Source organism: Abramis brama (genome assembly GCF_963993115.1).
Source record: "Abramis brama genome assembly, chromosome: 18".
Taxonomy (NCBI): Eukaryota; Metazoa; Chordata; class Actinopteri; order Cypriniformes; family Leuciscidae; genus Abramis; species Abramis brama.
Genome location: NC_139980.1, coordinates 26,445,492 through 26,472,455, shown reverse-complemented (window position 1 = coordinate 26,472,455; position 26,964 = coordinate 26,445,492). Strand labels below are relative to the sequence as shown.

The window sequence follows — 26,964 nt, the reverse complement described above, 5'->3', positions numbered from 1 at the left end:
AGAACATCGTAAAACAAGCTGCACCCACCTACGCAGCCCCTGTTCACATGGAATGAGAACAATATTTTGTCTCTAACTCTTTATCCATAGACGGTATTTCATAATGCTTCATTCATAGAGTGAATCGAACTTTTTTTTTTTTTTTTTTTAACAAACAAGCAAGCCCAACCCAGGGTGAGAAAAAGTAATGTAACTTGTTACTTTCCATAAAAAGCAACTCAATTAGTTACTTTTTTGAGGGAGTAACACAATGTTGTAATGGATTACTTTTAAAAGTAACTTTACCAAACACTGCTGGTATATTTCATAATATATTTCCCAATGTTATTATTTTGAAAATTGAGGTGAAATTGTAGTTTTGTATAATCCCACAGTGGTCTTAGGAAAGCTTTTTTTTATTCTACAAGTAATCAAGTATTATCTTTAAATATTGAGGGGTAATTTCAGTATTATTTACAGAAGGAAAGGTTACATGAAAATTTGAGCCTTTCTTTCCAGTTCACTTTTTTCTTAGAGTCAACATGTATGGCCATTCGCAACATATTTTTTTCTTTTCTATCGACATAGGATGAATTGAATTGTGAAAAGTTAGTGTTACATATCCGAATAAAAAGCTGTTGGTTTACATTATCCAATTGCATTACTGTGGCAGGCGCACCAAAATTCTGTAACACTTTATAGTTAACCTTAAATAACTTTATATACATTCTATATACACCTCCGTCCAAAAGTTTGTTTTTGGTAAGATTTTTTCAAATGCTCACTTAGGCTGAATTTATTTGATCAAAATTAGATATTATATTATTAATTTTTATTTTTATTTTTCCTATAATAGCAAAGCTGAATTTTCTCAATCATTACTCCAGTCTTCAGGATCACATGATTCTTCAGAAATCATTCTAATATGCTGATTACCATCAATGTTGAAAACAGTTGTGCTGCTTTATATTTTTGTGGAAATAATGATCATTTTTCTAGCACTCTGATGAATACAATGTTCAATAGAACAGTATTTTTAACATATTTTTTTTTTAAACAATATAAATGTCTTTATGGTAATTTTTTATTAATTTAATGTCTTTACTGAATAAAATAATTTCTTTCAAAAAATAAAAATGCTGACCCCAAACCCCAAATTGTAGCCTATGCTAAAATGTTTTTAACATTTCATTCAATTAAAAGGTCACCTCAAAAATGGAAATTCTGTTAACATTTACTTTTTAATTTTTAATTATTTTTTACATACAACGACAATGCGGTTCGTTGTTGTTTTGGACCCCTTCTTTCATAAAAACACTCAAACACTCAATCTTTTGTATTTCACAGAAGTCAGTCATATAGGTTTGGAGCGACGTGAGGATGAGTAATTGATGACAGAAATATTCCTTTAACAACAAATAATAACATATGTTAATTCTATTAAAACTGTTCATTGTAAGTTTATGATACTTAATGCTTTAACCAATAACAAATTAAACTACATTAGAAAGTGTCACCAAATGTACCACTGAGTGGTTCACAAGACCAGGAATTAAGAAAGTAAATGAAGCTTAGACAATGTGATCCAAAGTGTTAAAAGGTGTAGTAATTTATAGATTTGCGAAGTCCAGGCCAGTTGATTTATCATTGAGCTGTCCTTCAAATGCATCCTGCACACCATTTGCACTGCACAAATTCAGCTGTACTCACCTCATTTACATCTTTTTTTTTTTTTTTTAAGGTTGTTAATGCACATTAGGGAACCGTTCAGTTTGGTACTTCTACGTGCAGGAGAGGCAGTGTTAATGAGGAGACTATGAAGTGTCTTGACAGAATTTAAGCACGCACACACTTTCACTCTCTCCACATGCTGCCAAACACACATCGCCCAGACTAAATTGTCAACACGACTGTTGTCAGGCAGACCTATCTGAATTTTAAGTGTAATATTCATGATGGATCATAATGAAGTTTAATTGCCAATCGTTGCATCTATTTTTTGACGATTCCTCCGAGAATGAAAATTATGCATGATAGGGTGTGAACGTGAAACAGGAGAGTATTTTGACAGTTTTGTCGGAAAATTTAGATGTGATAATAGAAGGTTTCTCGTTATCGCTTTTCTTTGCTCCTCACAAATCCGCTTTTATCCCATGGCATTTCACTGTTCTGTTGCACCAAATTCTTTTTCTTGGCTGTTCGGGACACACATTTTGGACTTTAAGGGGACGGGGTTCTGCAGGGCCTGGTTATTTGGACTTTTCCATCAAAAGGTGATTGCTATTCCTTGTCGAGCAAACTTTTTCCTCAGGCCTGAAATGTGTGTGTTTCTCATTAAAAGAATGTCCAGCTCTGCACAAAGGAATTGTTATGTTTGGGCAACATCTGTGTCTTAAAAGTCCAGGGCGAAAAGGCCAGAGAAAATATAGGACAAACATTAAATCATAAGTACAACAATTTTTCCCTCTGTAATTGAACGGTTGGCTCTACTTTTCCCACAGAACTGTGGTGCGTCTGTGTGTAAGGGGAGAAAGAAAATAGCTGAGTGAAGACTGTAGGTTTCATTTCACCATTCTTCTGCATCCACAGTTTCGGAAGAACATAAAAATTACAGTGAGAAAATGTGATTTTCAAAGGTTTTTTATTAATAAAAGAAGAAAATAAAACATATTAGTGAAGTAAACCAAAAAAGGCTGGTCTTATCCATGAGATATAAAGAATTTCGCCCCTTTAAGATTAAAAAAAGTCATTTAATTTGGAAGAAACACTTTACAATAAGTTTCCATTTGTTAACATGAACGAAAATGAACAATTGTATTTTATTGACCTGTCGCACGTCGCCAAGTTAGACACGTTCCTGGGTCAACATATTTTGTCGATACTGGAACAACATTCCTGTCTGAAAATGTAATTCATAACCACCCATATCCCTAAAATCAGAGGGAAATGATAAGAGAATAACACTGATGTAGAAGCACCTAACCCTGGTTGTAAGCCCAAACCTGACATAAACTGTAAACTTGTCCCTCAAATCTGATTGGTTGATTAGAATGTTGTTCCAGGATCAACAAAGATGTTCATCCAGAAACATGTTGCACTTGGTGAAATCAGGTTCTGCGTTACCTGTCCACCCCCCTTTTTGAGCATAGATCTGAAAAGGTTGTAATTCATAAATGCTAAAAGAAGACACTCAACAGATTATTCCAGAAGTGAAAGAAGCTTTAAAAAAATCAGGGTTTCTGCGAGTCTTAAAACGTCTTAATTTGCCCTTACACAAATTAAGGCCTTAAAATGGTCTTAAGTCTTAAAGTCATGGCATTAAATGTTGCATACATTGCAAAAAATAGGTATTTTTGTCCTGTTTTCCAATACAAATATACAAACATGTTTAAGCCTTGAAAAATGTAATAACATTTAAGTGAGTTTATGCTTAAAACGAACAAATATCTGTCAAAACTTCTAAATTAAGCAGATTTTTCTGAGCCCATTGGCAGATATTTGTTCTGGTTTTAGTCATAAACTTTATTACATAAACAATTTCACAGAAAACAAGACTTCACATTTTGTCATTTTACAGCTGAAGTAAATGTATCTTGATTTAAGTACTGGTTTTGATTTAATATCTTTAGATATTTGTACTGGAAAAAACGAGAAATACTGAGGAAACATCACTTTTTTTTGCAGTTTGTTCAGAAGGTACAGTAAAAGTTATTTTCATATTGTAGTGGTTTTAAGCAAAATGATTCAAGCTTTCTTTTTTTTTAGTAAAATGAATTAAAAAGTAACAGATATCTATTGGACATTGTATTTTCAAATTCTAAAGTGTTTCTCCTTAAAAAATAATAATACAATTTTTTTTTAGAGAACATAATTGATATATTGTGTTCCCTTCAATTTCTTAAATTTTCATTACTTGGTCTTAAAAAGGTCTTAAATTTACCTTCATAAAATCTGCAGAAACCCTGAAAATTAAAGTGCAAAAAAGTTATAGTTTACGTTTACTGTAAAGCAAATGTACTTATCTAAACATTTTTATTTCATACAAAATGTATATTGTACTAAATAATTTGGACACTAATAAAATAAAATAAAAATAATAAAATCAAAGGCAAAATTGTATTCCAAATTTGAAGTCGATATCACAAAAAGGTAAAAAAGGTAAAAGTTAAAAGGTAAAATATCTGAGTGAAAGGGGAAAAATGTGGGGCGGGACTTGACTTTGTCCATGGGGAATTGATTGGATGGTTGTGGGCAGGTTCTTGTGCCAGAAAACACGTCATTAGAGAAGTGATGTCACTGCATGAGGGAGAGGAAGTTATTTTAAAATGAATTTTCAAAAATAATGATGTGCACAAATAAATATTTTTTAATAAATACTGCAATATAGCATAAAAAAAAACAAGAATTCATGGTGACTTAATAAATGTTATATATATATCATATATTATATATTGCTTACTGTTCATCTAACCTATACTGTTAACAAATGAGGCCTTATTGTAAGATGTTATCAAATATGGAAAGGCCTTTCCAACAAGCAAGTTTCTCTTCTGACAATGTTTGGATTTCATGCGGCAATATCTGCTCAGCTTAATCTCAAAACTTCTATGGCTTCAGAAGGACCACAAACAGCCCACGGAATCAAATGATCTTGTGCTCATTGTCGTTTGCCATATGCTAGTGTGGATATAAAGGTGTTGCTTATTTGTTTTGCTGGGGCATATAATGACAGAATCCCTCATAAATCATCCCTTGGTAAATAAATAATACCTGACATGAGTTATACATGTAATGTGGTTGTTTGTAACACTGGCTTTGAACACACGAATAGAGCATGTGTATAGTACACGTCATTCAGTGCTCACACAATGCTTGAGGTATTCTGAAATACGGTAACATTCATACCATAAATTAAATGCATGAATTATTCAATTTAATGTTCAAGCCAATACAGGTCTGTGCTTTATTTAATTAAGTAATGAGGATGAGATTAAAGAAATTGGTTGGAACAGAACGAGCCAGTGGTCTTCAGTCAGTTTTGGTCTTGTCTGATTCCAGAGTGCCTAGAAAAAGAAAAGAAAAAAAGTATTTTTTTATATAGATATCATTAGGCATGTAACCACCATTAAAATCATGTGTTTTTTTAATTATTATTTTTATTAGTAACACTTAACAACAAGGTTCAGTTTGTTAGAATTGGTTAATGCATTAGGTACACTACAGTTTAAGGTCAATACATGTTTTTTTATTAATACTTTTATTCAGCAATGATGCATTAAATTGATCAAAAGTGACACACTGTAAAAAAAGAAAAGTTGACTTTACTTAAAATTATAAGGCAACTTGCTGCACAGATTTTTTGAGTTGACTCAACTAACAGAGTTTAGGCTACTCAACTGGAGATGTTATAGTTGTGTCAACTCAACTATAGAGATGTTTTAGTTGAGTCAACTCAAAAAAATCTGTGCAGCAAGTTGCCTTATAATTTTAAGTTAAGTCAACTTTTCTTTTTTACAGTGCAGTAAAGACAATAAAAACTGTATATTTCAAATAAATGAACTTTGTATTTATCAAAGTATCCTGAAAAAAGTATCATAGTTTAAGCAGCACAACTGTTTTCAACATTAATAATAAAAATAAATGTTTTTTGAGCACCAAATCATCATATTAGAATGATTTCTGAAAGATCATGTGACTGAAGACTGGAGTAATGATGCTGAAAATTCAGCTTTGCCATCACAGGAATAAATTACAGTTTAAAATATATTAAAATAGAATATTATTTAAAATTGTAATAATATTTTTGTACAGTAGTGTATCTTTTTAAAATAAATATACCATTGTTCATTGTTAAATCATGTTAGTAAATAATACATTAGCTAATGTTAATTTATTCGACATGACATGTTAAAACTGTATTAGTATAATTTATGTAGAAATTAACCAAGATTAATAAATGTTGTAGAAGTCTGACACCTATGCATTAACTAATTATAACACATATAACCTTATTATAAAGATTTGCCATTAAATGCTCAAATTAAATGATTAAATTTCAATTCGTAATAATCATTATCAGTATGTGCTCACATTCTTCAGCATAATGCTGATCATTAAAAAGCAGTAACTGTAGCCGATGCCATATATTATGCATCACAAAATATTAGTATTCTCTTCAACGGTTCCTTTAGTGTTTGTCTTTAATATTTTAGCATAATTGTTGCATACTGCAGTGACATATTCAAGATCTGTGATCTCTTGGCAAACGATTGTGCATTTCAACAAGCTGTTGAAACCGTGAGTCAGAGTGAACAACAGCACAGAGCATTAGTGACGGAAGTGTTCGTGGTTAGTTTATCTGGAGGGGCTGTTGGACAGTACGATATTGCTGCTGTGGACATAAGAGGGAGATCTTGTACTGAGGACAAAGGGACAAAGATCAGCTCCATAGGAGAGAGAGTGTGTGTGTGTGTGTGTGTGTATGCTGCCTCGGTGATTTGCAGGTCAGTGTCAAACAGGTGGGAGGAAGAGAAGCCTTCGCCGTCTGCTGCTCTCAGACTGCTCACGGGCTCTGTTCCCATCTGCTGTGCACTACACCCACGATGCACTGCTCTCAGTCTATAGCGTTAACAGGTGGAGGAGTGTGCGTGGGCGCATCAGGAAGCTAAGCGGGATGTATATGTACCTGAGGGGAAGTGTATAATGTCTCTAGCCGTTATCCCGGCGTGGGTTGGGGGGCAAGAGTATTTGTAACTAGACATCATAAACATTCAGCTCACATGTAGCCAGTCAATGGTGGAAAACACAAAATCAGAAACGCACAATCACTTAAAGGGGCCGTCCTGAAAATCATCTGTAATCGATATAAAACACACAAGCCAAATAGCTTTTCTATGGTGTTTTATTGTGCTTTTTTTCTTGAAAGTCATATAAAGTCATACAGGTTTGGAATGGAAGTCTTCTGCAAACACACAATACATTATTGTGAGGAAAAGACTGTAATTTAAGTTGTTATTTACTGAAAATCCTCTCCAGTTAGGCTGAGCCTCTATGGTATGAAAATATATATTGTGGGAACGGTATAAAGTATCTTTCATAAGAGATTATGCGCTAACACTTTAGTTTAGGGTCCAATTCTCACTATTAACTAGTTGCTTTTTTAGCATGCATATTACTAGGATATTGACTGTTTTTTTTAGTACTTATAAAGCACATGCCTTATTCTGCATGACCATATTTTACATCCCTTAATCCACCCAATAGCTAAACTTACCTTACTAACTATTAATAAGCAGTAATTAGGAGTTTATTGAGGCAAACGTCAAAGTTGGAATTGGACCCTAAACTAAAGTGTGACCAGTTTTGCTATATGGCTTATATCACAGTATGTAAATATATCCACGTAGTGCAGTACTACTTTAAAGTTATAGACACTTTAGAGTGATAAACATGGAAGCTTGTTTCCACCACGGTAAAAAAAAAAGAAAAAAAAAAGGACATTGCGAATTTTTATCACGGAATTCGGACTTTATAACTTGCAATTGCAAGTTTATATCTCACAATTCTAAGAAAAAAGTTTGAATTGCGAGATATAAACAAAAAAAAAGTTAGAACTAAGATAAAAAGTACCTTTTTTTTTTCTTTGGTGAAAACAAGCATTATTATCAGCTATAAGATAAAAATACATGTTGGCTTATCAGTATCAGCCAGATTTTAATATTAGTGCATTCTGTTCCTCACACAAAACCACTGTATAGCTTCATAAGACTTGAAATATAGAGCATTGATCATAAGGACAACTTATTTGTGTGTGTGTGTGCGCGTGTTCCACAGTAGATACAGGTTTGGACTGACATGAGGGTGAACAAATGATTTTTAGGTGAACTATCACTTTAACTTACTCTTTGAGGAATCCCAGATGTAGTTGTTCAGGATTTCTCCCAAGACGTAGTAGACATTGATCAGAGCCGTGAGGCAGATGAAGAAGGAAATTCTGGCCATGGGCCCGATGTGCTCCAGCAAAGGATAAACCCACACCCCCGTCACGCTGTGCACCCAGCACATCCTATGAGAGCGAGACAGAGAAAATCTGTTACCTTTGCACCCGTGATCTGTCTAATGTGTCTGTCCTTCTGTCTGCTAAAGCCAGCGTTTGAAAGGCTGCAGAAGCAGTCACCACACCGTCAATGCGTCTACCATTCACGTCTGTGAATGCTAGACACTGCTCTTTTTGTTACGATGAAGTGCTGCTTCAATCTTTTTTTTGTTGCTAGAGCAATTTTAATGCAGTCGCATGGCTGTAATCTACAGCCTGACAGTCCGTTTATGTAATGGATTGTGTCCGTTTAATCTACTCCTGCACTCATAACCTTAGCTTTAATATTTGATGAATATGAAAGAAGGCCCATCTACCTACTTTTCAAATGCCTTGTTTTCTGAGACTCGTGAAATAGAGTATATAAAAGCTGTATTTGGAAGGTAATCCTCATGTAAAGCTGCCCATGGATTTAACAACTGCAGGCAAGTCTTATTCCCTGACTAAATAAAAAGCAATGCCTAATCAGCTTAATTTAGGGAACGGAAATAAGACATAGAGGTGTGTGCTGATAATCTTGTACTGAAGGTGATTTTGACAGACGCCTCCTACGTGCCATCAGACTAGTTTAGTTTAGCTCCAAGCACTTTCTTAACATTGCTAATTAATCTGTTATATGCAAGCCTAAATAAATCCTAGGCGGTTTATTTTCCAAAGGTTTCTGGGGCACTGAAATTGGGGTTGTATCTTTCCATGAATTGTGTACAAAACAGGGCTCGCAACTCTTTTTTGTCAACCTCAGGAGGTCTGTTTTATTAAGTGTTTTATTTTCTATGAGATTTACCATTATTTCCAACCCTGTTGCCAATTTGAGACTAATTGGGTCTAAATGTAAAAGTCCTTATTTATGTGATCTTGTTATTTATTTATTTTTTGCCAAAAAAGTATGATTATATTATATACTGTGCATATAATAATTATTAATATGTATGATTTATTATTTATTACATATAACATAACCTTATATTTATTAATCATAATTATTAATATTTATTATTATTGATGATAATATATTTATTAAAATATAAAATAACTACTATTATTCATCTTGTTTATTCATTTTTACATTTATTATTAAAACAGTATCATATTAATATTATAACATATTATTAATAATAATATTAACAACAATAACAATTAAATACACATTTATTTGTATAGCGTTTTTCACAATACATGGGTGATTCTATAATTGCAGGTACATTTGGTGTCCAAAGTCATTATTTTTTTCTGCTTTTTTAAATAGTTATATTTTAAATGATTTTAATAGTTTGTTACTCATTGTCATGGATCACAAGATGTTACATGCCATAACAATATAATATTTTCTATAAAAAGTGTCTTATAGCTGAAAATCATGATTTCTTGTTGATCGAATTAGTCCGTGTATTTTTTCCATCATGTATCATTTACTTTACATTTCTTTTGGTAATATTTAATTTATTTTATTCATAAAAGCCCTAAATTGTAATTTTCCTAATTCTACAACATTAAATTGTTTAAAAATAACTTTTATATTCTAAAAATGTGTCCAAAAATCTAAGAAAATATTTTCATCTAAAAAGTTCTTACACGAAGAGTTATTTTGTTAAAAAGTTAACATTGTTACCAATTTTAAAAGGAAAACAGAATTGATCACTTATCAAGTTTTAATCATGATTTCATTAGTGACATGTGCTCTTAGCATTTATGCTAGCAAGTGGAGTTTTTGGCTAAAAAGTTTAAAATTGTCAAACTCTGTTACCAATGTGATTTCTACACATTGCCTGATTTGTCTGTAACAAAGTTGACAAACAATACTATAAATAAATTACTTTTTTGTTAAAAGTAAAAAAAAAAAGAAGGAAGTAACTTGTGCAAGCACTGAATTATTAAAATTTAATATGTTTTCAATAAGATACTGGAAATAATCAGATTGTCATAGAAGTACTGGCTAAAAGTTTCAAAGCACTGATGCCAGTGATCAAAATAGAACAAATCACTTTTTGAAAGTGACTTGCGTTGATTTCATCGTTACACCAGTAGGTGGCGACAAGTCCCTGTTGATATTTGTCATATATTATTTGTCATTGAATTATTCATTCATTCAACAATACTTATTATTATACTTTTTGTTGTTGTTGTTGTTTTTAAACAACACCAGAATGTGTAACAGGGTAGCAGATATAGCCTAAAGCTAGTTAACCAACTGTTGGTTTGTAGTTATTGATAAACTTTAATGTTTTATAAAGGGAAAAGCCATTTTTCAGGGACACGTCTCCATTTTAAGTGGGGATACAGACATTTCATGCGTTTAAAACTACCTCCCTTTGCTAGGTTCATTTCATGTTAAATGATAGTTTACATGGGATTTGTGCCTCTAATGCTTTTACAATGTAATGTGAGACCAAAGTTTACCCTATTCATGGAAAGTGCCAGAATTCGAGCAAATTAATTAACTGTGCAGAAAGACGTAAGGGAATGATTTGGAGGTCATGAAGATCAGGTGACCAGATGGAATCTATATTTTGATTGACACTATAGAACAATGCAAAGTCAATTTCCCCCGATCATCGTACCTTCAGGGAGTCCTTTGTAAATTAACCCAGTGTGAGATTAAAAATGACTGTGCTGGAAGGAGAGATTTACCATACAACATATCCAACAGCAAACGTGCACACTGCCAAGAGTCCACAGGACCTGCTGGGATATCGATGGTGTGTTGTTCTCATCTCAATTATGATGAAAGGAAGAACTGTTGTGTGCTGAAAAGGACATAAATACAGCACAGTTAGCTTTACAAATGATTCTAAAGCACAGAATCTCGTCAAATTTCAATACGCTGGCTCTATCAAAGACAAATTGTCTGGTAAGTTTTTAAATGTTCACTTTCTAAATGCCATTTCACTGTAGATTGATAGTTATTATATATGCAGTCTCTGTCTTTTCTCTGTTACTCTGATATCCTATTGATTAGCTTATAAATATGACATAAGTTTGAAGCTCTTAAGAAAGAACCACCTGCAATCAAACTGCAGCTCTATACAGAAAATAAATCATTTCTGGGATACTCCATTGAGTAGTTCCTTTGATAACGCCAACGACTTATAAAATGGTTATTGCGAGAGGGCCAATGATAATCATTACAAACTCAATTGTTGAAATGTAATTTACAAGTGGAATGGGGGTCACCTTTACATCCAAATGCTAATGAATCTGCACAGAATGAAACCGAAATCACAAAGTGTTGCTATAATCTGCTTAAATCATCTGATTTTAGTCAGATTTACTGAATCAATAGCGCTGTTAGTCACTGCGTCTGTATCACAACTTGATCAAACACAATACAAACAATGGGTAATTCTATTTATTTATGTTGCTTCACAAAAGCCTAGATCAGAAACGCTTGTTGATAAGGACATTTACATAGCAGAATAGCAGAACTTAGCAAGTGGTGTGTGGCAAAAAAAAAAAAAAAAGAGTCCATGAATAATATGACCATCTATGCAATAGAGCTGTCAAACAGCAATTCTTTTCAGCCATCTCGACTAACTCGCCATTCCAACCATCCGATCACCTGTGGACCAAGAATAGAACGGTTACACAACTTCAAGCAAATTGCTCATCAAACAAGATACAAGACGTGAAAAGGAAGCTGGGTGTGGACTGACGCCGAGTGTTTGACAAACAAGCTGACATGGTTTCATGCAGCTGAAAACATGGAGGAATGCTAGGCGAGCCAGGCCTGGGCGGGAGCTTCTTTACCATGTGAGTGATGAGAATGGGTGAGCTATCATCATTATAACCATTACTACCATTATGCAAGCCAATACAAACATTTAAAGTCAAGGATGGTAACATAAAGTTAGTTTATTTATTGAGCTGAACATCTGTTTCATTTTTATGAGAGTGCCACCATGTGCATCGTGCATGAGACAATATGCAGACTGATTTCTAAAAGTTCAGATGATGACATAACATTTTACGTTAGGTCAGTATTAAAGGCTAATCATTTTAAAACAGACATTTATTGTGTACTTAAAGGGATAGTTTTTCAAGCAAAAATTTAAAGTCTGTCATAATTTTTTATGGGGAGTTACTCACCCTCATGTCGTTCCAAACCCATAAGACACAAATTAAGATTTTTTTTTTGTCTCTCCATTGAAAGTCCAGCTAACCAAAACTTAAAAGCTCCAAACATGTCATAAAGGCGTTGTAAAATGAATCCATTAGAGGTTTAATCCTAGTCTTGTGAAGAGATATGATCACTTTATATGATGAACAGATTTAATTTAGGCTTTTATTTACATCTAAACAGTGATCGACATATACATAGAGCACATCACATATGGTAATAAGAAAAATAATGTATGTGTTGATCATTGTTTACAATCTTAATAATAAAGGTTCTTTATTGGCATTGACGAAGATATTTTAAAGAATGTTGGTAATCAAAAAGGTGATAGTAGCCATTAACAATTGCCATTGCCAAAGGCAACTTTTTGATTACCAACATTCTTTAAAATATCTTCTTTTGTGTTCACCAGAAGAAAGAAACTATCACAGGTTTGGAACAACTAGAGGGTTAAAGGGTCACAGTAAATGATGACAGAATTAAAAAATGTTGGTGAACTATCCCTAGTTATCTATCATGGGACTCCTTCCATTGCATGTTCACTTCCACTGTTAGTCAGCAGATGGCAACCTTCTTACATGAAGACAGTCAAAACTCTCGCTCCCAGCAGATCTTGCCTCATTTGACCACACGTCTGTTCTGGAAACGCCATCCAAAAGAAAGACTTATGAGCCTTACCGAAATTACATGACATGTTGATATTTTGATATGCTTTTAACATGCCACCACAGCTCTTATTGAACCCGCTTTTGCAACGCATAATCATATTTCCACGGTAAATAAAAAGCAGACCACATTTACTGGGCTTTCCCTAGATATGAATGCGCCAACCAGCTTAAAACTCGGATGCTGGGTGTTTTAAGTCCTTAGCGTGTTGACGTCTCATCAGATCGGCAGGTCTGAACTTGTCTTTGACAAGTGTCGGGAGTGAAATGTACAGTCAGTGAGAAAGCAGCTTTTTTTGTGTGTGTGTGCGTGTGTGTGTGTCATCCTGTGACTGAACCCATGATAAGCTAGTTGCCAGTTATGAGTCACATTACTGCTAACCAAACAGATACTGTAATGTTCTAGAAAAGCAGTCACTGTCAATCAGAATTCATATACTGTAAGTTGGTTGATCAGCTCTGATTCACTGTGACTCAGTTTTCAGCATGTACTGTAGTTGGTGTCTTCATCAATGTTGCTCATGTTTACAGAGTATAATAAGCACCTCACTGTAAAAAATCAAGGCAGTGTGATGCATTTTGAGTCTTAACATCTGTTCTCAGTGACACTATTTTTTAAAAGTCTTCTAGTTTAGGCTACTTGCTTCGACTAGTTTATCCAAGTTGAATTTGTTTGTTTACTAAAGACAAAATGTCCCAAATAGCATATAAATGTATGTAAGTGTTAAAAAGTACTTTATGTATGGAACATATCAGCGGTCAAAAAAGATTTTCAAAATGATTGTTCAGTCACTTCCTCCTAAACCAACGAACTGTCTGACGACTATCATCGTCATTGAGGTCTGTGTGTAAAGTATTGCGGTCTATGTGTGCATCCTTGTGCAACTTTTGCACCTAAGGATTTTTTTTTTTTGCAATATGTTTTCTTTAGATTATATAGGCCTATATATATATATATATAGGGCTTGACATTAACTTTTTTGCTCACCAGCCACTGTGGCAATATATAACATTGCAATATATATATAGTTTATCTATATATTAGTGCTTTCAAGTCGATTAATTGCGATTAATCACATCTAACAGAAGACATGAGGCTTAAGCCCTGTCAGTATAAGCAGGCATAAAGATGGTTTTACAAACGTGTTGTGAGACCCCTGCACTCTGTTCCTCAACACGTCCTGTGTGAATGAGTCTATGACTCATTTTGTTCTGTCTGCTCTCAGTAAGTCTGGTTTGACACGGTGCATTTAGTGGCTGCTAGTCTGACTGCAGGCTACAAAGACATTAAGTTGGTACATGAGACGTTTATTGTAGTTGTTAATTTCTTTATTATTAATATAAATTATAAAGATTACTTTGTCATTAAGATTGATAATATTAAATTAAATTAAATTTTATATATACATTCAAAGGAGAATCAAGCTGTACATAATTTACTTACTTTCACCTTATTTTTAATTTTTTTTTCAGTGCAGTATTATTGGATACTCTCTCTAAACTTTTGTGTTCTCTATTCTTCTTGTGTGCATGTGTACGTCTTTCTTCACCATAATGATTTTTCCCTAATCGTTAATTGCCCTATATTTACAATATTTACAAAACATGTTTGCGACAAGTTTGCGAGATTCAGAAAACCTTTACATCGGTTCCCAGAAGCAAGTCAGAGAGTCAAAGTTGGCACTTGGATAATAGATGGTTATTCTGTTCATTACGGTGATTATGGTCTAATTGCTATAATGCCAAACCTCTGCAGAAAAAACAAAGAACGTGCGCTTCTAGAGGTGTGGAGATGTGTCTCGGCACGCATGTAACACTGAAGTATTCTTGAAGGAGCTCATTCACCCACACACATTCCATCCAGCAGATCACAGTGAGGGCTAATCATTAATGCCCCGCTATCAAAACCCCTCATGATCTGCTGGAATGACTCTCAACCTCTCCAGGCTGATCCTGAGAGACTTGTGGCTGTACTTGAGCACTTGAGCAGGCTGCAGAGATTGGCGTGGGTTTTGAAGCTGCATACCAATAAGTGAATTGTAACTAGCAAAAAACATATTTACACAGAGATGACAACAAAGAAGGCCAAAAATGTTTAATTGGACACAGTATGAGGCCTAACTTGTTAATGATTTGCCAATGCTCTTCAGAGTTCTTTATAAAATTCACCCTAGTGGCTGGTGCTTTTTCAAAAAGTTTGTGTGAAGTATTAATATATTTTAAAATGTAATTTATTCCTGTGATGGCAAAGCTGAATTTTAAGCAGTCATTACTCCAGTCGTCAGAGTCACACGATCCTTCAGAAATCATTCTAATATGCTGATTTACTGCTCAGGATTATCAGTGTTTTAAATTTTTTGTCACTGCTTAATATTTTTGTGGAAACTGAGATACATTTTATTGCAGGATTTTTAATATTAACATAAAGTTCAAAAGTAGATTTCAGACATCTTCAATTTTATTAAAACCTATAGGTTAGATAAGTGAAATCATTCAATTTGCATTCATGGGGCCCTATCTTGCACCCAGCGCAACTGACTTTGTACACTGACGCATGTATCATTCCTATTTTGCACCTGACGCACAGTGGACTTTTCCCTCGACAGGCGCACGTCGGTAAATTAGGGAATGAACTTGCGCTCCCGGGGGCGGTTCAGCGAAAAGAGGAGGCGTGTTCTGGCGCAAACGTTCCCTGGTGCTATTTTGCAGTTCCAGAAAACAATTCCGGCACAGACCAGGAAAAACCTAGTCTAAAGTCAGTGGCGCGTTTTCATTGGCGTGTTCAGATGCTATTTTAAGGACGCATGCTTGGCCATAATGTAGCGTGTGCACAACGCGCATACACTTTGCTTCTCTCATCTACACAGATGCAGCAGTTGCCATTTTTGCAAACCATACATAATTACAAGGAAAAATATTCCACATGAGGGAAATCATTGTGGTGTCCATGAAGATGTGGAAAAAAATAGGCATAAATCTAGCTTACACATTTTAATTATGTGTACGCCCAAATTATTATACGCCTGTTAAACAAAGCTAATTTGGGTGGGTTTCTCCCATCCCCATACAGTGTCACTTCTCTGTCTTTTACGGCCCTAACGAGAACGTCGGTATCCTCGGCTGTGAACCGCTCCTGGCGTGCGCCTGGCAAATCCGCCGTTATAATAGCAATCCGCCATGGAACAAGCGCGCCTGTGAGATGTGAGATGTCGCTCTGATTGGTTTATTTCACGTTACGCCCAAACCACACCTATGAGTAATATAATGTAATGTAGCTGTAGTTCAGATCAACCCATTTTAGATTTGCGTCGGGCGCAAGAGTCATTTATCCCACTGGTATAATAGCAACAGTGCCCGAGATCTGCCCACAAAGTTACTTGCATTTCGCATTTGATACTTGCGTTTCAGAACGTTAAAATAGGGCCCATAGTGTTGCTATTATGACATATCTTCAATTAAAATACGGGCAAATAAATATGTAAATACTCATATGCCTATAAGTCTCTGAATAATTTTACCTTTCAGATTAATCTCTTTTACAGGGATTCTGCGTTATCTGTCATTGGTTATTCAATTATTCAATGAAATTTAAATTCATTTTTAAATATAATAGCCTAGTTGATTATTGTTCTTAAGGGGGGCATCTTCCCCCATGTTACCCTGTTATTAATGTTATTGACTCCACATGACCTCTGGCATAAACCATTGCTTCACTTTATTAGTTTCTTACTGCTTGACTATCTTCATCATAAAATGTCTCTCACACTTTCCTTCACAGACCGAGCGCAGCCTTGCTTCTGGGAATAGTGTTCGGCTTGACCCCAGGACCCTATCTTTACATACATTGTGTCTGTTTCATTGGAAATGATCATAATCATAACCTCACATGCAATTATAAGTTGTGGTTATGGATGCACAACTGCCAGATCTCAGAATAGACCAAATTTGGCCAATGTGGGAAAAGCGAGACTAAGAGAGATTATATCTGTGGGTGCAAAAAGCTAAAGCTCCAAGAACAGCCCTCTGCCTGCACGGTGATCGCACTTAATCCTTTGTGATCAATGATAAGCTATACTTTAATGCTCACTGACACTGATAGTTATTTCATGATATGGAGAGCTCCAGATGAAAATGCTCATTGGCAGAACCTTTGCCCAAACCTTCCAGCTCCTGGAGTCTGTTAAACAGCACAATTCCTTGGTTTTGTTTTCTGACAGTGGTGAGACGGCGTATGCGAGGATTTCACAGCTGCGTCCTGGTTGGGAATTTAACCCAACACTCTGTGGTCAAAGTGTCAAGGCTTTCAGCTACTGCCACATTAGCATTTGGCTCTGGTTTGCCACTTTGCACTTGAACCAAGGACATAGTTTGTCATGAGGGGTATAAAATATATCATGATGCATTGATTTGGTAATAAAAACTCAATGCATTGATTATGGAATTTAATAATCGATTATGATGACTATAATAATACCCTATGCTTTACAGATGCCGCCTCAGATTACTTTCACTGAGTTTGGGTTTCTGCATACCTTTTTATTCATAAATGCCTGACTCCATTTGACCAAAATAAGCTGTTGTAGTTTTCTTTCTCAAATGCGACCCTGGATCACAAAACCAGTCACAAGTCGCACGGGTATATTTGTGGCAATAGCCAACAATACATTGTATGGGTCAAAATTATCGATTTTTCTTTTATGCCAAAATCATTAGGATATTAAGTAAAGATCATGTTCCATGAGGATATTTTATAAATTTCCAACCGTAAATTTATAAAACATTTATTTTTGTGAGTGAATGAAGCACAATCAAGAACATAAATGGACAACTTTAAAGGAGATTTTCTCAATGCTTTGATTTTTTTGCACCCTCAGATTAAGATTTTTCAAATAGTTGTATCTCGGCCAAATATTGTCCTATCCTAACAAACCATACATCAATGGAAAGCTTATTTATTCAGCTTTCATGTGAGTATAAGTCTCAATTTCAAAAAATGTGACTGTTTTTGTGGTCCAGGGTCACAAATGTGATTTTTTTTATTTATTATGTGTATTCTGGAATATTTGCACAATATACTTAGAAATTTGCTGTAAATTGCCAGTAATATATAGTTGTTAATTCTACAATGTAGCTTGAATTAGCGACACAATATTAACTTTCTTATTAGATTAACATGTATCTAAAATTACACTACCATTCAAAAGTTTGGGGTTGGTAAGATTTTTTTAACTAGGCTGCATTTATTTGATCAAAAATACAGTAACTAATTTTTATTGTTGCAATTTAAAATAAAATTTCTATTTTAATATATTTCATTCTAATATGCTGATTTGCTGCTCAGGAAACATATCTTATTATCAATGTTGAAAACAAGTGCTGCTTAATATTTCTTTCAGAATAAAAGTATTTATTTATTTTAAAAAATGTGTACTGTCCCTAAACGTTTGAACGGTATTTATGTATTCAGCAGCATATTTTTGAAAATAATCATGAATCATTCAATAATCAAATGGGACTGAATCGGGCTGAATGATTTTTCATGATGTATAAGGCAAACAATCGTAATCAAATTGAATGTGTCAACCATTTACATCCCTTTACTAGTCATTGCTGACAAAAAGACAAAGCATATAGAATATAGAAAATATGCCATTACAAAGAGGCCTAAAAAATGCTCTTCTTGGAAATCCAGAGGGATTATTATTTGTGCAAAGAGAGCAGACATGTTCTTTTTGAAAAGACAAGACAAATATGATTAATGGGATGTCATGAATACACCTACTACGGCTTGTTTGGTATTGTGGATAGAGTTACTTGTGACAGATGAGCCAGTTGGTTTAAGGCCCATGATTCACTTTGCACTGCTGTCTTATCACAGACCAGCTTGCCCCGATCTGTCAAAGCATCAGAGCCCAGTGGAATCCGAACGGGAGATATGCGTGCTAACTGTGCTGCGGGCCGCCTGATAGAAGGCTCACAGAGGGTATAGTGTGACGGAGAGAGTGCTCCCAAGGTCGGGTGTTGGGTTTCCCTGCTTAACCTCCCAGGCTGGTTGTGACATACTCCCCACGGTTCCCAGTCAACAGGGGCTCACATGACCTCTTAGCCCTTCTCCCCTTGGCAGTGTGAATCCCCACTAAATACCATCCTGAGCTGCACCGCAAACAGCCACTACCACAAGCAGAGCCTGTTTAGGTCCCCGCTCAGCTGGATGGGTATCGGTAGATTTGGCCTGACGGTGCATTTTTTTCCGCTTAAATGTGACCCAGACTTGTTTTATTTTAGCCTGTGTTTGTGGGCCCTTGTCTTAATTTAACATGGCAGCTCTCTTTCTCTGACCACCAGGCTGAGAAGCTCTTGGAGTCTTGTGGTTTTGGCAAGCATGCCTGGACTGTCTGCGGAAAATCCCCTCCAACAAAACTCACTCAGAGGACCCTGAACTATAAGCAAGACAGGCCTTGTCAAATACTCTCAGGATCGACTCCATATCCTCCCGTTCCAGTGAAAGTGTTGCATGCACTTCACATTGATGCCGCTCGAGTGTCAAACACTCGCTCTCTGATAGCAGAACGAATGGTGAGATACAATTACTGAAGTACAGATTGACATATGTAGTATTTTTATGATATGTAATCTATTATGTTATTATTTATTCAGTCTTAATAGTAAAATAAATATCATCACCAATAATCGATATGCATAAATGATTTATGCTTTAAAGAAATGAGACTGCAAAATGTAATAATACAATTATTAATAATAATATATTAATTTTAAAATCATTGATAATCAATATGCAGAAATGATTTGTATTTGTTTTAAATAAATTAACATGTAAAAAATATGTATTATGAGTTTCTTCTTCTTCTCCTTCTTCTTAATATTATTATCTATTAATTAATTTTCCAAACCGCTTTAACCTTTGCAGGGTCACAAGGAGCCTATATTATTATTATTATCATTTATACAAAGTTGTTTTGCAATGCATGTTTTTCATCTTTGTTTTGGGGTATATAATTTTTAAGCTACATTTCTTTCTTATAAATGAGAGTTTTTATCAAAACAATCAAAACATTAAGTTACTTATAAATACTGTTGTTGTCACCTGCTCCATGATAACAGAACGTACAGTGAAATAGAATTACAAGCCAGAAAACTGTGAGCAAGTTTTGAGCAAGACCAAGTGCAGAAGACTCCAATATAATGCGTGAGACTACTTTTCGATGTGAGGAACATGACGAGATTTCACAAGCTCATTATGCACTGCTGATCGCACTTCACTGGCAGCCTGCTATACCAAAACTGGTGTGAACACAGATGTTTCTATGCACAAATTAAAAGCAGGGGTTACTGTCGAATATACTCCAAGAATTCTGAGCTAGAGATGTTTTCCAGCTCCTCCAATGTCAAAACGTCTTCGCCAACTTTGTCAACAATGGGCAAGAAAGCAAACTACAAAACGGCCGTCTTTCACTGGTTTGAGATGGGTAAATATTTTTCCAGTTGTTAAGGATGAGCTAGCGAGCCAGCTATGCACTCGTTTTAATGACGGGGTTTGGATGGAGGAACTTCACCTAGTAACTTTTCCAGGCTCAACATGGCAACTCAATCATGAGTGCAAGGGTGACATTGTACACCGCCATGCCTTGAAATATTAGCGTCCAGAAAAATGGACCGGCAATTATTGATCTTTATAAAGTAATCTGCCAGCACTTATGGAAACCAAAGGAAATAGCTGAACAGAAAGCACTTCACAAGACTATTTGCCAGTAGAGAATCAATATCATTGAAAATAGTAGTATTTGCCTCTTTGCACCAGTTGTTTAACACTTTGGGTTTGTTCTGTGAAAACCCAATCTGTCTCTTGATCTTAACAGAAAAACACATCTGTTTCCTCTCCTCCATCCATGTAAAACCAGTTCAGACCACATCGAATCACATTGACTGTCAGCTGAAACCTCCCGGTTCACCTTGATGATACGCACATGCACAGCTAATAATTTGAAAGAATTCACCGCTGACCTAAGTGTCTGCATTTACTCAGAAAGGTCAATGTGAGGCCTCCATTTTTCTGATTTTACAGTGGGGAGAACAAGTATTTGATACACTGCCGATTTTGCAGGTTTTCCCATTTACAAAGCATGTAGAAGTCTGTAATTTTTATCATAGGTACTCTTCAACTGTGAGTGACGGAATCTAAAACAAAAATTCAGAAAATCACATTGTATGATTTTTAAGTAATTCATTTGCATTTTATTGCATGACATAAGTATTTGATACATCAAGCAGAAAAAAAAGCAGAACTTAATATTTAGTACAGAAACCTTTGTTTGCAATTACAGAGATCATACGTTTCCTGTAGTTCTTGACCAGGTTTGCACACACTGCAGCAGGGATCTTGGCCCACTCCTCAATACAGACCTTCTCCAGATCCTTCAGGTTTCGGGGCTGTCGCTGGGCAATACAGACTTTCAGCTCCCTCCAAAGATTTTCTATTGGGTTCAGGTCTGGAGACTGGCTAGGCCACTCCAGGACCTTGAGATGCTTCTTACGGAGCCACGACCCATCTTCAATGCTCTTACTGAGGGAAGGAGGTTGTTGGCCAAGATCTTGCGATACATGGCCCCATCCATCCTCCCCTCAATACGGTGCAGTCTTCCTGTCCCCTTTGCAGAAAAGCATCCCCAAAGAATGATGTTTCCACCTCCATGGTTCACGGTTGGGATGGTGTTCTTGGGGTTGTACTCATCCTTCTTCTTCCTCCAAACACGGCGAGTGGAGTTTAGACCAAAAAGCTCTATTTTTGTCTCATCAGACCACATGACCTTCTCCCATTCCTCCTCTGGATCATCCAGATGGTCATTGGCAAACTTCAGACAGGCCTGGACATGCGCTGGCTTGAGCAGGGGGACCTTGCGTGCACTGCAGGATTTTAATCCATGACGGCGTAGTGTGTTACTAATGGTTTTCTTTGAGACTTTGGTCCCAGCTCGCTTCAGGTCATTGACCAGGTCTTGCCGTGTAGTTCTGGGCTGATCCCTCACCTTCCTCATGATCATTGATGCCCCACGAGGTGAGATCTTGCATGGTGCCCCAGAGCGATGGAAATTGACCGTCATCTTGAACTTCTTCCATTTTCTAATAATTGCGCCAACAGCTGTTGCCTTCTCACCAAGCTGCTTGCCTATTGTCCTGTAGCCCATCCCAGCCTTGTGCAGGTCTACAATTTTATCCCTGATGTCCTTACACAGCTCTCTGGTCTTGGCCATTGTGGAGAGGTTGGAGTCTGTTTGATTGAGTGTGTGGACAGGTGTCTTTTATACAGGTAACAAGTTCAAACAGGTGCAGTTAATACAGGTAATGAGTGGAGAACAGGAGGACTTCTTAAAGAAAAACTAACAGGTCTGTGAGAGCCGGAATTCTTACTGGTTGGTAGGTGATCAAATACTTATGTCATGCAATAAAATGCAAATTAATTATTTAAAAATCATACAATGTGATTTTCTGGATTTTTGTTTTAGATTCCGTCTCTCACAGTTGAAGTGTACCTCTGATAAAAATTACAGACCTCTACATGCTTTGTAAGTAGGAAAACCTGCAAAATCGGCAGTGTATCAAATACTTGTTCTCCCCACTGTATATAGATATTACAATTTTTATTAGTGTAATTACTAGCACATCTCAAGCCAAAAATGTAAGTGCATGCTATTTTAAGTTGGAGTAGGGCTACAATGTGAATATCTAAACATCCTTACAAGTCTTGTTTTCAGAGAAATCCATCTAAATAATAGTGTAATTTTTAATGCTTAAAATGAAAAAAAAAATGGCCAGTGAGAAAAATAAAACTTGTTTAATTTTTGTTCCTTATCCCATTAGAAAATTGTTTTTTTCTTCTTCTTTTTTTAAGCATAAATCTCACTCAAGTTACATTTCTCTGAAAACAAGACTACGGCTATGTTCAGACTGCCTGCAAAAAAAACTGTTTTTGAAAGTCTGGATTGCAAAATCTGATTCAAACCCCATTTGGAGGTGGTTTGCGATTTCAATCATATTTTTACAGATGCTTCTCAGTCTGGACGTTCCGCCTGCTCAAAACGGATTTCAAATTTGTATAACTCTTAATGTGACACACAACGATAACGTCAAAATCGGTGACGGAAATGGCGTATTCAAACAGTATTCAACCAGTATCTTCAAAGATTACAGCCGTGACTACAGCATGGAACATCACAATACTCCAGGTGTTATGCACCGCAACTCAATAGGGCGCTTATTTGGAGAGCGAAATGATGCACCTCCATTTTTTCTGCCTCTGTTTCGGAAGCCTCATCATGGTACGCCTATGTCATCACCAAAGCAACCCATGTAGATAGGTTGGTTATGTCTGGACACACAATTAATAGTGCAGAAAGTCTGGCTGAAAAAATCAGATTTGAAAAAAATAAATCAGATTTGCCTGTAGTCTGAATCTAATATCTTATCTCATTTTGCCTTTTTTTTGTAAATGGATTCATGATAGCCCTTGAGTGGCCCCTCAGAGGGGGTATTGTTAATAGGACCCCTTGGTTTGGCTGAAAGAGACATTGTTCATTGTCTTTCATGTCATCATCCACAGGTCTTGTTCTCTGACCTGCAAAGCAAACCTTAAAGCAAACTGAGTATCAATGAAAAACGGGTCCAGGGAGGCTAGATGAACCTGCCCCTGATGTAGTTGTCAACTAGACACCTGTCGTCGTGATAAAAGTGTTGGGGAAAGTTACTTTTAAAAGTAATATATTGCGTTGCTCCCTAAAAAAGTAACTAATTGTGTTACTTAGTTACTTTTTATAGAAAGTAATGCATTATGTTACCTTTGCATTACTTTTTCTCATCTGGGCAGGGCTTGCTTGTTTGTTTTTTAATGACAAAAAATGGTTTTGGCTATTTTTGGCATGCAAAAGCCCTTTCACACCAAAAGTGAAATGAATAAGTCTCAGGCTGAAGGAAATGCAAATTCACGCCTGTACAGTAGAGGGCGCAGCACAAACAAACCTTTCAGCTGTGTAGCCATTCTGGATTGCAGAAGAATAGGATGCATAAGAGGGCCCTGTCCCAGATGGCACCCTAAGCACTCACGGTCTTCCTACGTGTACACACTTACTTGACGTAACTCAGCTTTGACTGTTTGGAAGAAGTCTGCTGCGGAGCTCGCTTCAGTGCGGGTTCGACAAAAGTGCATATCGACCGCAAAGGGGGCGCTTGCGAGCAACCCTCTTAAACCTAAAATGACAAATGGGGCACTCTACGGTCTCATGGACTTAACGGACACGCGCGTGCACACGGCAGCCATTGCAAGTCCACAAGACCTTAGGTGCAATGAAGTGTGCCATTTGGGAAAAGTTCATCATTCTTACTCAAGAACTAAAAAAAAAGACACAGAAATGTGATGTTTATCTAGGAGCAAAGCAGCAAAGACATTGGGTGAGATTAAATACATTAAGTTTATTTGTGTTATTTTAATATTGATAAATAAGAATTCGTGCACATCTGTATGTGTAAAAGTTGTTCACGTAAATAATTGACATTTTACTGCGGTCAATATGTCTATATTATACGTTTCAGTGTGTATGAAAACATAAGTAAATGTATGTTTGGTAGAACCACACTTTACGTAGAAAATACACACAAAAACTCATGAGATCACTTTGAACAATTTGTAAAAATAAATCATAATATGTTTTTTCCCTGTCTGCTTGATTAGAGGCAGTTGTGTTTTTGCGTTTGAACAGAACGCTGGATTCTGCTGGCAGTCTCTAGGGGAGATGATCTCTTGTTATGACAGGCTATTTTGGCTCAGTATACGCCTGGCACAGCTGCAGGGATGCTCTCTGGCAAGCGTGGATACACTGCTGGCATGATGGGCCTTTTTATTTCCCTGAGCCAAGAAGTGTGTGTTGGTTTGGTAGCTGCTCTTTGGCCTATCACATGACAGGATGCTGATCTAGGCTTAATTTGTCCCTCAACACTCTAATGCAGTGCACTGATCCTGCTTTAATTTGCTCTCCATCACAGCTTGCTTTAATTTAATCCATAACGCATTAGGACCTGACCATTGTAATCAGATATAATCAAATAGCATTTGCAAAAATCCAGCTTAAGAGCCCTTCAAAAAAAAAACCCTGTCAAAGCCCTTCGATGTTGCATGTCTTTTTGGTTTTCAAACAAAATGTAACAGGTCTGTGATAAAACATCAGGATATTATAATTAATTTGACTTCACTATGCTGGGTTACTTGCAACGCAGCCTCATTGCATAAGACCTTAGCACATTATGTCCTTAGTAAGTGGCTGGAGGCTTGCCAGACAAAACAACCAGATCCCTCCTGTCAATCTAGAGCTTTAGTGAGTGAGATGGTTGCCAAGCAAAAAGATAACGCTAACACCACAGCACAATGACAGAGAAAACAAGAGCAGCCGCTCTTTAATGCAGAACAACGTACATGGTGAAATCACAATGAGGGGAATTTACAGAGATGCTGTCATGTTAATAGAATGCTTTTTTAGAGTTCTAACAAGCATTCTTGACCAATACAGCATTCGCATTAACAAACACACTTCAGACGTACCACCCTTTTCACTGTTTCATTGTTGTAACTTTTTTTTTTTTTTTTTTTGTAGGGCTGCCAAAGACGCTAATGCACTAGCTGGTATCATTTAAAACTCTTTAACAGCATACTTTTTTTCCCAGCACAGTATTATTGGTATTTAGTGACATTTTCACATTAAAATAATGTATTAGTTATGTTTTATTTTATATTAGATAGTATTGAAATAATTAAATAATCGTTCATGTTTTCTGGTTTTGTATTTAGTTGCACTGTTTTTTATTATAGTACTAAGTTTTTTTTTTTTAGGGCTGCCAAAGTTAATATGCAAGCTAAAATGTTTGTTCTAAAATCTTCTAGTATTGTTGCAGTCTCGTGGCATTTTCATTTTTAATGTAAGAGAGTTGTAAAGGTTTCAAGGTGTATCAAAAAGTAATATTGAAATAATTTCTTTGTTATTTTTATTATATTTTAGTTAGTCTTAAAGTCATTTTCTAGTTTCTTATTTAGTTGCACTGTTTTTTAGTATTTTGTTTCTATTTTAGTCCATTTTTTTTATGGCCGCCAAAGTTAATATGCTAATTTGTATAATAATAAAAAAAAATTGACACTGTGTTTTTTCAGCACAGTCTAGAATTATTGCTATAGAGTAGCATTTTCATGTTTAATGTAGAGATTTATAATCTATTATGTATTAAAAACTAATCCTGAAATAATGTATGTTATTTGTATTTTATTAAGAAAATGTGTTTTTTTTTTCATTTATGTTTTTATTTCAGATAAGAAAAAAATGTTTTCCCCCAGTTTGTTAACAATAATAATACTGACCTCTCCTTTATGTTCAACAGTGCAACCACTGACTGCACTACGCTCCTTGCAACAAAACTGAGACACTTTGTTTCTCTGCCAGCCTGATATAAGATCAAAGCGTGCGTCCTCCGGCGATGCATGAAAGAATCCGCGGGTAAATGTTCTATGGAAGATGACGGTGGCACTCCACTGTGGAAAATACCACAAAAATGATGATTTATTTTGTTTCACTATACTTCATTGCATATGAGGAATGGCAAGCCATGGGACAAAGGCTTTTGCAGGGAAACCTCAATGGCCATAATGAAGGGGAGCCATGTTTTAACATGTCATTAAAATGATTCTGCATCTTGCAGCAATCTGGGGAATTACAGTCTGAGCTTGTACGCTACCAGTACCCAAGTTGGCAACGACCACCAGGTGGCAATCTGTCAACAGCCTGACTTACTGTATTTTACATTAATGGAGACTAATACATTCAATAATACACATATGAATCAGGTTCTGGCCATTGCAAGTGAATACTAGCCTACATAAATTGTAATTTCTAGTTGTCAGGCAGCCATTTTGGTTGGTATACTTGGCCAGTTTAATAATTGTGGGTAGTTTCCATCCAGTTTATGCCAGAATAATATTGAATTTAGGTGTATTTTATCATCACTTACTCCACTGACTTGGTTTGGACGAAAACCAAGTTTTTTTTTTTGTGTTTCACAAA

At 35.8% G+C, this 26,964-nt stretch overlaps 1 protein-coding gene across 1 annotated transcript in view; it reads right to left on the bottom strand.

The window, feature by feature from the left end:
* Window positions 1-4,229: 4,229 nt before the first annotated feature.
* aig1 (androgen-induced 1 (H. sapiens)) overlaps window positions 4,230-26,964 on the bottom strand; it is a 41,676-nt gene continuing 18,941 nt past the window's right edge. Inside the window, exons 4-6 of the mRNA XM_084091238.1 lie at window positions 10,703-10,818; window positions 7,881-8,044; window positions 4,230-5,042 (exon numbers count right to left, since the gene is read on the bottom strand). Coding sequence (XP_083947364.1) covers window positions 5,008-5,042; window positions 7,881-8,044; window positions 10,703-10,818 — 315 coding nt within the window. The 3' untranslated portion in view covers window positions 4,230-5,007. The remainder of the gene's footprint in view (window positions 5,043-7,880; window positions 8,045-10,702; window positions 10,819-26,964) is intronic.